At 44.2% G+C, this 12,888-nt stretch overlaps 1 protein-coding gene across 1 annotated transcript; it reads left to right on the top strand.

The window, feature by feature from the left end:
• The first annotated feature begins 6,921 nt into the window (after window positions 1-6,921).
• LOC146045737 (protein RD3-like) lies at window positions 6,922-11,797 on the top strand. The gene is made up of 3 exons (XM_083164778.1): window positions 6,922-7,226; window positions 9,219-9,565; window positions 11,369-11,797. Exons 1-2 carry the CDS (start codon window positions 6,922-6,924, stop codon window positions 9,529-9,531), a joined length of 618 nt encoding a protein of 205 aa, XP_083020904.1. The 3' UTR covers window positions 9,532-9,565; window positions 11,369-11,797.
• Window positions 11,798-12,888: the final 1,091 nt, after the last annotated feature.

Here is a 12,888-nt window from a genome sequence, read left to right as displayed (position 1 = left end):
AAACATGGGCGGACACGGGGGAGTACACTTATGTTGGGGGGCGTACATTCGGATAGCACTCCGAATGCACGCGACCAAAACCGATAGAAATGTGCGGTGTCCATAAGTCAAGTATTGCTTTGCGGAAACCACTCGGTCTTGCGGTAGCCGAACGGAACGCCTAATGACTACAAGCATTAACACCTGAACCCAATACAATCGACTCCTTTACTCATTACTCACTAATAGGACGCTTGTCAGTGCTTTAATTGAAACCATTGCACTTCAATTGCTGTAAGGGTTAATGTGTGCAATGCATGTGTTAGGCATGCTTGTAAGGATATATTGGCATCTAATTGATTCCAATTCCAAACAGGCATTTTTGTATGAGGATAGGTAATTGAATAAGTGGGTCATGTGATGTATTGCAGAATAGACATAATAGTTTGTAGTTTGGCGTAAATACACCGCTTCCGTGCGGAAGCACCGCTTGCCATCCGTTTGGATGCGGGATTCCCGTGCATACTCTGTAATACCGTGCAGAATCGGAGTGTTTCACCCGCACACGTATGGTTTGTATTTCGTCCGTAAACACGCCCTGTTCTTAAAAAGTGAGTCCGTCCGAATGCGGAGGACACGTGGGCGTTTCTACGGACGATGGCCGCACGCGGCAGCACACCGTGGCGTGCGGACCGCACCATAAGAATTCGGGAATATCCGCACCGATCAGAATAAGGGCCAAGGTTCTATAATCAGAGATATCTCGTTCAGTGGGTTGTAGTGGAAGTATTTGTAACAAGTATGAAAGTTTTGGAAATACTATAGTTTTGAGTAAAGCTTTTCTTCCTGTAAGACAGGGGTCTTCAACCCATGGCCCGCGGGCCACTCGTGGCCCGCGGAGCTGATCTCAGTGGCCCACTGCCCGCCAGCCCGCCATGCACAGGATTTTTTCTTTTAAAGTAAAAGAAAACGCTGCCGAGGGAGGCAGCGTAATGGAGTCCCCCCCGGGTGCCGCCAACCCGATTTCCATTGGCTGCAGGCAGGGCAGAGGAGTGGATCCAGCGCGGCTGATGGAGGAGGACGCACGTCTGGTCACGAGCTGGGGAGTTGGGACCCAGCGAAGCTGCGGGAGGAGGAGACGCAGCTGGCGGGAGCAGGGGACCCTTTGCTGGAACTGCAGGAGGAGGAGGCACAGCTGGCGGAGGGGACCCAGCGAAACTGCAGGAGGAGGCATGGATGGTGGAAGCAGGTGACCCGGCAAAGCTGCAGGATGAGGAGGTACAGCTGGCGGGAGCAGGGGACCTGGCAATGCTGCAGGCATTACTGGGGGCATTGAGTGTGGGGCATTACTGGGGGCATTGTGTGTGAGGGGCACTGCTGGGGCATTGTGTGTGAGGGGCACTGCTGGGGCATTGTGTGTGATGGGCACTGCTGGGGCATTGTGTGTGAGGGGCACTGCTGGGGCATTGTGTGTGAGGGGCACTGCTGGGGCATTAGGTGAGGGGCACTGCTGGGGCATCATATGTATAAGCAGGAGTACTGCTGGCATTATGGTCTGTGGCATAATGTGCAATGGGCATAATTTTTGTGTGGATTAATGTGTAATGGGCATCACGGTGTGCGGCATAATGTGTAATGGATAAACAGTGTAACAGTGTATATTGATTTAAGTAGCCTTTCATTGTTTGGGTTCGATCTGTGAGGCGTACTAGGTCACTGTGTGGGCCTTCATGTTTATATGTCACTGTGCAGCCTTCAGTCAACTTAAGCGTGTGAGGACAACGACCATTCCTGCGGTAACCAATGTCTGGTCATGCAGGTTGCAAAAGAGGTGTCAGGTAATTGTTTTCCCGCTAGTTCACACTCGTTATAATTAGGCCACACCCCTTTTTTGGAAGCGCGCCTACGGCGCATGCAATTTATTCAATATCAAATTATATATGGGGGGGGAGGGGCACAAATTTTACTGTTTGCACTGGAACCCAAATTGTCTGCTGATAACTATTTGGGTATGTGTGTGTGTGTGTGTGTGTGTGTGTGTGTGTGGGGGGGGGGTTATGTGCTGAGTATGGGCGGCTGTGCCAACTATCTATGAAGGACTGTGCTGACGTTATAGGGGAGCTGTGATTCTGGGGGTTATTCTAGTTCATTCTTTCTGACAAAATCCTTCTTAGATGGACAAAACCATGTGCACTGCGGGTGGGGCAGATGTAACTTGTGCAGAGAGAATTAGATTTGGGTGGGGTTTTTCTTCAAAGTGAGATCTATATTGCAGTGTAAAATCATGCAGCCAGTATTTTCCCTGCACAGAAACAAAATAACTCACCCAAATCTAATTCTCTCTGCACATGTTACATCTGCCCCCCTGCAGTGCACATGGTTTTGTCCATCTAAGAAGGATTTTGTCAGAAAGAATGAACTAGAATAAACCCCTCTATGAGGCTGTCCGAAATACCGCAGTAGAGTATAGTGGCCCTCGGGCTTCACTGGATTTTTTAGGTGGCCCACGCTGTCTTAAAGGTTGAAGACCCCTGCTGTAAGAGATCGCTAAGAAGTTTTTTTAATATATGGGGCCTTATTCTGGTTCACTCCTTCGGGCAAATTCCTTCTTAGCTGGACAAAACCATGTGCACTGCCGGTGGGGTAGATGTTACTTGTGCAGAAAGAGTTATTGCAGTGTAAAAATAAAGCAGTCAGTATTTTCCCTTCACAGAAACAAAATAATTCAGACAAATCTAATTATCTCTGCACATTTTACATCTGCCCCCCTGCAGTGCACATGGTTTTCTCTATCTAAGAAGGAATTTGCCAGAAGGAGTGAACCAGAATAAGGCCCATGGTTACCTTATGTCAAATCACTTCCTTTATCTGTGAAAGAATCTTTGAGGGCTGCAGTCCCGTTAACATGCTGGTACAACCTTGAAATTCTTGCAACCGGTTCTCCTGCCTTTTAGTTCTACTAAATAGGTTACCTTTATGATATGTGTTTCTGAACAGTTCTTACGCTCTCATATGCACCTAAGTGTGTTGTGACTGTAATCTTTTTTGTCGTATCTCACATATTTGGGGAAAAAAAAATATATAGAACATTTATTGTATACTGTAAGTCACATTGCCATCATTACAATTATTACCATTGTATACTGTTTTGTACCATTTTGTTGGAATTTGATTTCTGCAGTTCATTTAACAAAAAAACTTTTGGAAATAAAAAAGTGTATGTGTTACTAATGTTTGATCCATCTAATTTGAGGTCCAAATAATCAATGCATCTACTATCGCATTTGTGATTATGTACTATCACATTTGTGATTTGTACATAAACGTAAGGTTATATTCATTTCTATTGATACAGCTCATAAAGATATTATCCCCAGCCCAGATTAGGTCATTAATGTGTCTAAGGAAAAAATTATAATATTTAAAAATATATCTGTTCTGTAGATAAAATCATCCTCCCAGCACCCCATGAAAATATTGGCATAAGAGGGGGCAAATGTCATACCCATGGTGGTTCCTAATACTATCCAGTTCCTATCCAGAATAAATCTTTTTGTTGATGATGGTTATATCTTTACTAAGTAGCTCATCTACTGCTTTTTTCCCTACTGAATTGAAGAATACAATGCTGTACATCAATAGTGACTTATTTTATATTGGGAGTTCAATGGAACCCTTGGTGGTGTCTAAGTCGACTCGTAGGGTCCTTTAAATATGGTTTTAAAGTTTTCACATATATTTTAAATTTGTAAACCCCTGTAGTGGGATACATTAGCACTTAATAAATTGATGCCAAATATAATCAGTCTACCTGAGGGGTGGTCTGCTCTGACTGGTTTTCTCCTTCATGCTGCTTGTTCCTTGGTATAAACTGCGGGGTTTTGTGAGTAATACTAAACGTGAATCTTGTGGTACAAGCACTATTATGCGTTACTGTATGCACCCTGATGCTTTATAATAAAAACTGTTCATGCACTATGGAGCACCCCTCCTATCTCCTATTTTAATAGATGAACACTCTGCAGTCTGGAATATTGGGACTATAGTGTATATATAGTATATAACTCAATGTTCTTCTGACTTTCCCTTAAGCTGGGTACATATCCCTGAAATGGTAATAACGATATGCATGATAACAATATCATTAGTGATATTTTTGTACCCACTATAACACTAACGATCCCACCTGTAGTCTGAACGTGCAGTCAAATTTCACTATAACTATTGCATGTTCGAAATACCTGCTGATGTCACTAAATGATATTATTAAAGATATTGTTCTGTGTTTAAGCACCAGATTGTTTGTTCAGTGGCACTGCTGATATTGTTAAGGATATTAGAGGTGCCGCATATCATATAGTGTGTACCCATCTGTAATCTTATATAACTGATCAAGGTGCCCGCTCAGCATCCATATTTATAGCCAGCTTAATAGTAGTCCAAGTAGCAGCACCCCTGGCAACAAATTTCACACTGCGATTGGCTACCGGTGATGTGCGCATGCTTCTCTGTATAGCAAAGAGCTTGCACAATAGCAATGAAAATGTTAATTTTGTGTTTGCATGTAGGGCAGCCTTGACCTGTGCTGGGCGATTCCCACATACTACCACCGAGGAAAAATACAACTCAAGCCGAATCAGGCCACATATCATCAACAACGGATATCCTTTTGCATCTGATCACTAAAGATATATTTTTGCAAAATCTTTAGCCCTGTACACACTAGGCGACCCACAACTTATATAGTAAATGATATCAGCCATGGGTGGGCGAATTGAGCATACGGTAAACAATACTGTTCAGCGACATCACAGAGACGTGCTGAACTATTGCACATCGTTAACGATATTGAGCGTACACAATTCACTTTTTTTGTTAAAGATATCGTTTAGAAGGGCCCTTCTGAGCGATATCTCTTAAAAAGTAACCTAGTGTGTATGGGGCTTTCAGTTTTCACAAAAGATATCTTTGGCAGAAAGCTAAGGGAAATTGTTAATGCTGTCGTTCACAGAGCATATCTTCTAAAGCGCCATACACACTGGCCCTTATTCTGATTGAGTTGGACCGCTGCGTGTGCGTTCGGACGGCCGATGTTTGGTGTTTGCGCATGTGCAGAGGCGTTTCTGCGCATGTGTGAACACCTCGCACATCCGAAATCCGAAAATTATCGGTTGGACCCATTCGAGTAGGGGGTGGAGAGAGGCGTGAAGGGATGTTTTGTCTCATTACCATATGTGTACGCCCCGCGTATCATGGGCGTTCCCATGAAAACGCTGGGCGTACGTATGGTATTGTGCCCGTGACGCACGTGTGGGGGGCGGACAGCTGACATGGCCGGATGTAGGCTGCCCGCCCATATCCCTTCTTTCATACGGAAAAATGTCCGAGTGGTCTGGAGCACTCGGTGCTGCCTGACCACTCGGTCCATCATTCAATGGTCGGCGACCATCGGAGGATGGGGGGGGGGGGTTCCACAGATAAGGGAGGTGTTTGCATGAAACATATGCTTTTGGTCCTTTCGCTCGCCGTTTTACCGCATTTGGACGGTGTGAGCGATCCGTACGGTAGGCGGGGCTAAGAATACTTGTGGCCGTCCGAAAATACGCATCCATCCGATTCAACTAGAATAAGGGCCACTGAGCGCTATAATGACCAATATTACTAATTTTGTCACTTCTGAGCGATACTGTTCATTACATCTGCCAATGTGAGCGTATAGTTAATGAGTTCCATGCTCCAGAATGCAATGGGGACACAGGCGAGTACTGGAGCCAGCTGTCTAACCACTGTTTGCAATGCTCTGATCACAGCTAAGGTTGGATTTCTTGATGATCGAAAAATGTAAAGGTGCCTATACACGGAGCGATGTGCTCTGTACTTTTTGTACTAGATCGTATTGCATCATTGCATGCAATGTGCTAAAGCAGTGTGCTTCTTGTACTAGATGCGATGCAATCTAGTACAAAAAGTACGGGCTGCACAGACTTTTTGTGCTGTGCAGTGTTATTTGTGCGGGACTGTGCAACGCATTCCACGGGCAAAACGCACTGCGTATATGGGTACCTTAAGCTAATCAAAACTCAACGTGTTTGTAAACAATGTGTATGATTACAATATATAAATATCTATTCATCACAACTTGTTTCTTTTGTTCATTACTTTCCAAACAAAATCGACAATTTGGGTGTTGTATTGAATTTAGTGAGCTATGGTATATATTATTCTTTTTACTGTATGTATAACAGTACAGAGGGCCAGGGGGTCATGACATTTGATGTTGATACAGGCTTAATAATGTCCTGCAAGAAAAAAGCTGCACCTTGTGTACCACACGTGCATGATTTGAGCTCTTCGAATGTGTACGGTTATATAAACAGTCCCCCATCTCCCAATGTGAATAATGCTGACTAGGCGGAATCCCCAGATTACAAGGCATTAAATGGAGCTTTAAAAGGTAGAGCTGATGAAATGATAAGAGTCGCTTGGGAGGTACAAGGTGAGCAGGAGCAGAGAGAAGGATTATAGCATAAAAGCAATTTAAAAGAGAAAGGAAGAGGGACATTAAGAAACCAAAAATATAAAGACAAGAATAAAAGAATAAGGAGCTAAACAACAATAAGACTTGAACAAGGAGCTGTGACTCCATCAGAAACCAATAGTACAGAGGATTCTTTTTGAAGAAGAAGATTCCAGGTAATGACATGTCCACGTCTATGTCTTGGTCATATAACAGTATCCAACTTGGGTCATTTTCTATGCACATAGAACTACTAGTCAAAGGATGTCTATGGATCTGGGTATCTATAATGTTTTCTATAGTTAAAGCATCAGTCATACAAATGCATGATGGGAATTATATTACACTTTTTTTTTTAAAGGAAAGTCATATTTATATGATTTGAATAGACTTATAGATGTTTATGTCTCTCCCAGGTGTATACAATGTTCCTAGCAGGACTGTTTGGCTGGAATGATCCAGAGGGCTCAACAACCAGGCTGGAACCCAAAAGTAGTTCAGACCTGGTAACAGAGACTCTGATGCTGGAGCTGGGATCACATCTGAAACGCGCAGAAAAGCAGCAGAGGGAGCGCCTCATTGAGTATCGACGAGTGAAGAGTGGGGTGGACTACACATGGTTGGCTTCTGTCCCACGCCAGGGCTACCAAATCAATCCAGGTGACCAGCTGGAGCTCAGAGACATTTGTTCTAAAATAAGCCCCTCCCAGTGTGGCCCCGTCATACTCAGGTACAGTGACAAGAGATCTTGAATTTATATATTTCCCAAGCTGGGCAAACAATACCTACAGCTTCTGTGCGTTATTCCTTTCTTCCTTCATCAAATGTACCTCAGCTTCTGTTCACTCATAGGGGTGTATTCAATGCTTTTTGCGAGCTGCGACAGCGAGCAATGCTGACTGCTCGCTGTCATAGCTCGCTTGGTCAGTATTCAACTGACCCCTGCACACGCCATTTCCTCGTTGCTGGGTTTTTACAACAGCGTGGAAATAGCGTGTGCGGCCGCCAAAACAGAGAGGCTTGCGGCTAAATGCAACTGGCTCCAACTCCCCGGAACATTGAATACGGTGAGCGGCCGGTGTGGGGGTTAAATGGTGAGGGTCGCTTGTTTTAGGCGATCGCCGCCATTTCACCCCCTTGCCGGTCACATTGAATACTGCCCATAGAATTGGGTACCAATCTCTGCCCAAAACAGCTGGTTACAGCATCCTCTCACACGACACAGCTTGAGAACAGACTGCTTTCCTTTCTGCTGGTCTTTTATCTTTATGTTTTACAGTGAAGGGTAGATGATCCCATATACCATGCACACTCCATCAGCAACACCAATGAATGGCACTGCCCACCATCACCTTACAATAAGCATTGATTTACAATTTAAATGTTCTACAACAGCTGAAGGCAGCAGTTTCCTATCAAGTAACAGAGAAAGAAACATGGGTTTGGCTAGCGGCAAATGGGTTCTTTGAGCATATATATTTTATCCAGAGGAGCCCAGAGAACAAAGCAGGAATGTGTAGGCTAAGTTCATGGTTGTTCAAGACAAAAAGGGTTTCTTCCATCTTCCAAGGGTTGTTCAGTGAACCATTTATGTTCACTGAACAACCCCATAAGTTTAGCATTGTTCATTTATTATTTTAGACAGTTGCGGACAAATATAAAAGTTTTCAATTTTGCCGGCTTTGCATGATGCAGGGCGAGCACAGCCCTTTAAAAAAAAAAGTCAGAATTCGGTCAGCATCTAGCACAGCCGCCAAACTCAGATGCTATTACATTTGCCCACTTGGGGGGTTTCAATTGCGGCAAATACATTCGACTGACCTAATCAGTGCTTTGTAGCAACCGGATCTCTCACAAAACAGTTCCTAGCCCCACAGCTTAGCCAGCCATTTTGTGTGCTTTCCAGATCATTTAAATGCCACAGCAACAGCAAATTGCACTCTTTACCCAGAATTGAATATCCCCCTTAGTGCTCGATGTATTAAGTCTCAGAGATAAAGTACCAACCAAATGGTAAAATAGCAGATAAAAACTGATTGGCTGGTACTTTATCTCGCTACACATTTTGCTAATATAAGCAGTGGTAAATCTTCCCCTAAGGTCTATTGTACCTAAGAAAATTTATGGGGCAATTTCGGGAAATTAAGAACATTAGCTATAATTATCATTTAGTGCACTAGAATGCTGGGTCTTTTACATTGCATTCAGGGGCTTCAAATTCCTTGTGCTGTGGCACAGCCCATTGATGTGTGGGTGTTTGGTGTGGGCAGCAAGCTAAGGTTTTGCCTAGAATGCCCAAAAACCTTTTCCCGGCCCTGAACTGCTGTTTATGTATACCTATGGAATGAATTATTGCAATGTGCTGTACTTAGGCCCTTATTCTTGTTCACTCGCAAAGGCAAATTCCTTCTCAAATGGACAAAACCATGTCCACTGCAGGGGGGAAGGGGGATGTAACTTGTGCAGAGAGAATTAGATTTGGGTGAGTTGGTTTGTTTCTGTGCAGGGAAAATACTGACTGCTTTATTGTTACACTGCAATATAGATCTCACTTTGAAGTAAAGCCCCACCCAAATCTAACTCTCTTTGCACATGTTACATCTGTCCCACCTGCAGTGCACATGGTTTTGTCTAAATTTAAGAAGGAATTTGCCTTTGCGAGTGAACCAGAATAAGGGCCTTAGTGTATATTAAATGATTCACCTCTTGACTTCATGTACAGATTCCGTAGGCTGATGTTGGAGTTTGAGCCGGATGGTACAGAGATCCCACGTCTCTTTCGTACAGTGCTGCAAGATTTTGTGGCTCAGGAAGAGGAGCTACTCAAAAAAATGCAGGAGGGGCCCAGGGAGAAGCGCAGAAGGGCTAAGAGCCTGGCAACATTCAATTTCAAGCCTCCACGTCTACGTATTAACCCCTTCCAACTGGAGGACGCACATAGCTCAGATACTGAGAGTGAGGTGGCAGCTTCTGGAAGAGCGAGGAGTAAGAGCATGACAGAATTTAGCTGCACAAGGGAGGTGCATTGTGATTGAGCCTTACATGCATAAAAACTTCAGTTGCACAGAGGTAATTGCACAGATTCCGTGTAATGTTTTAAAATGCAAAATCTGTGCGTACTGACTCCAGCACTGTGGCTCTCTTTTATGAAGTGCACAGGATTCGCACTGCAAGTAGGTTTGAATTTGCAACGGCGTCTAGCCCATTTCAACGTACTTACCTCCTTACTTGTCTTTGGAGTTGCCTCCTTAAGCTATATATGCTCCCAGGTTTACTGGTAGGTGGATATATTGGAAGATGTGCAGTCTGCACTATCAGTGTAAACGTTGTATCCAAGTCACCTTCTTCTTTAATAAAAAAGTTCAGTCTTTCTGTCGCATGCTGCTAGTTTTACACACTGGAGCGATGCCGGGCCAATATGCTGCCTCGTATTGACATATCACTGGTCAGTAGTGACTGACGCTTGTCATCCATGCTGCACATCAAACCTAGCGATATTGCTAGCGATCTTGTATGTATCATACAGTGTGTGGATCGAACCAGAGGACGAACGATATGTTGCACAGTTTTGTCTACATCTTCATGCAACTCCCTAAAATGAAGTTGTCAAATAATAAGTGTTGCTATTTTCACAAAAACTCAAGGTATCAGGGGTTAGCCGCAATTATTAGGTGTCCCCTGAATGTATGTAGAAGGGACAACAGCAGATATCTCGGATACCTACTGTTATTCCACAGACATATCTCCAATGTGTTTCTATTGAGGATGCAATGTTGCGAGATGTACCAATATCTAGAAGCGAAACATTCCCTATAATCGCCCACCCAATATCGAAATAAAGATGGAGGTAGCCCATGATAGACATTACAATCTCAGCTATCCGCTTTCAATTTAGCTGCTAAATCACCAGCTTTAGCAACCCAGAGGCTCTTATGTTTCCCCGAGGTGTACAAAGACTACCTCCACCATCTTTGTTATAAATATACATTATGCATACTGGACTTATTTCACTTTCTGCCATTAATGTATAGACATCTCCGATTGATATTTGTTGTGTATAAATGTAATAATGTGTGGCATTTAGCCATATTTCAACTATATATCTGAATATAATCATATGCACTTTCTGATACAAAATAATATAAACACTGTTTAGCACATAAACACCACACAACTAGAACTCATTCCTAATGGGAATTGTACTGAGATTGTAAGATAGGCTGATTTAGAAGACAGTAAATTTAGTTTAACCCAGGGTTGCCGACTTTTTAATGCTCCTCTCCGGGAGAAGCCCGGAGAGGAGACTTTCCTTACCCGATCGGGGGCGGGGCTTGACGGTGACGTCATTAAGCCCCACCCCCATTACGGGAAATAGGAGAAATGACTAATATCCATGGAGGGGGCGGGGCTAAAATGTTGCGATTGTGACATTTTAGCTCCGCCCCTCCTCTGAGACCCGCGGATTGCGGCATTTACATGCCGCGATTTGGTGGGGCTCAGGGGGGTCCCCCAGATTCCGGGAGGGTTGCCCACCCTTCCGGGGGGCCGGGAGGGGGACCCGATTTTTGGGAGACTCCCGGGAATTCCGGGAGGGTCGGCAACCCTGGTTTAACCACAAATAAAGTAAACGTATAATAGAATTCTAGATTTACAAAAGGGACAATGTCATGATAGGGTAGGTATAAATGTCTATGAATAAAGGACATTTGTGTGCGGCTGGTGTGTACTTGCCAATCGGCAGTGTTGCAGTGCAATAGTGTAACCCCAAAGGTCTAACTAATTCTCAATATATCGGCCTCAGGGGTTAAATATTACACATCACATTTGTATTTTAGTCATAATTACAAGATTTTTTTTATGTATTACATACAGAATCTTCGTGGCCCGCTGAACAGTATAGAAAATATAGTTCAACAGCTGAAGTGCCAGTGATCTCTACTCCTGCTTTCCGTGCATATGTAAATAACTTAAATCGATCTCATCATAAGCATATATTTTATGTTCATAACTGCTGTCAGAGGCGTAACTCTGGGAGGCAATGGAATCATCTGCCGCCGGGCTCCTGCTCCCAAGGGGGCACATCTCCTCCCCTTCAGTTAATCGAAAGCTGTTGATATTGCTTCTGTGGCTGACTCCTCCTCCTAACATTATTTTTGCAAGTGTCACACCCTGTATTAGAACCCATGACCTGTTTTACTGGAGACAGACACATTACTGATTGAGCTATTTGGGGGTCACCAATATTTATCTTGCCTCCAGGCAACTGGGACAAACTTACACCATGGACTGCTGTTATGTAAATTGTATATGCTGGGAAATATAGCTCAGGTGATAGCACTGTTCTATGCAAATATATTTGTGTAAATACCAAGTGACACTAAAGCATCATTTTGTAAATACAGTTTATTATTTTCTAATAAAATGTGATTTGTTTATATTTAAAATAAAATGATTGATTGTTTATTGTGTTTATGTCCACAACACACCCTATGCACATGTTATGTACATTTTTGCTGTATTCAAGACCCCGAGCTGGCTGCAATATAAGGGGAGCTGAGCCTGATCCAGAGGCGTAACTAATATTGTGGCGCCCCCCCCGCCAAAAAATTACCTTACCCCTCCGCATGCCGCCGCCGGCCCCGCATTTAGTCCGGCACCGCAGATAGCCTCCGGGCTCCGTCTCCTGCAGTAATGAAAAATGACACGACAAAATGGCTGCCCCCGTACAGCAGACAGTTTTTTTAGGGATGTTAGATGAGGCGGCGGCCTCCTCTAGCATCCTTAAAAACTGTCTGCTATTAGGGGGCAGCCATTTTGTCGTGTCATTTTTCATTACTGCAGGAGACGGAGCCCGGAGGCTATCTGCGGTGCCGGACTGAATGCGGTGGCGGCGGCATGCGGAGGGGTAAGGGGGGGGTCTGACCAGAGTGCCCGGGCACCGGGGGCGCCCCGCTGGCGCTTGCTCCCCCAGGCAGCCGCGGTGGCTGCCTTACGGTAGCTACACCTCTGGCCTGATCTATGGGTGCCCACACAATACAATGATTTTTTTGCTGCTCAGCCGATCTCTGACGGATCAGCCGTTTTTTTTTTTTAACAGCAAATCGTCTGGAAATAGGATGATCAGAAGATTTAGCAAAAGATCTATAGAAATGCACATTGGATCTTCAGATAAATCTTTGGTGAAAATGTGCACTTACCTGAAATCTTTTGTCTAGTGAAATTTCTGCACACATCTTAAGATTGCTGATCTCAGTGGCATAATTTCATAAATTGCTCCCCCCCCCCCCCGCCTTACCCCCATTGCCACTTGCCGCCTTTGTAAACGGGACATGCATGCAGATCTCTGCAGTCCCGGCGCTTCTTCTGGCTCGGCTCCTGTCCTGCTGCTATTA

The sequence above is a fragment of the Crinia signifera genome, chromosome 11, assembly GCF_055691185.1.
Source record: "Crinia signifera chromosome 11, ASM5569118v1, whole genome shotgun sequence".
NCBI lineage: Eukaryota > Metazoa > Chordata > Amphibia > Anura > Myobatrachidae > Crinia > Crinia signifera.
This window is presented reverse-complemented; position numbering and strand designations above follow the sequence as displayed.

What these genes read in the sequence shown, in the direction of transcription:
- LOC146045737 (XM_083164778.1), top strand. Translation starts at nt 6,922, where the DNA reads ATGTTCCTAGCAGGACTGTTTGGCTGGAATGATCCAGAGGGCTCAACA. An exon ending in TGTGGCCCCGTCATACTCAG is followed by an intron (nt 7,227 to 9,218) that starts GTACAGTGACAA and finishes CTTCATGTACAG; the next exon opens with ATTCCGTAGGCTGATGTTGG.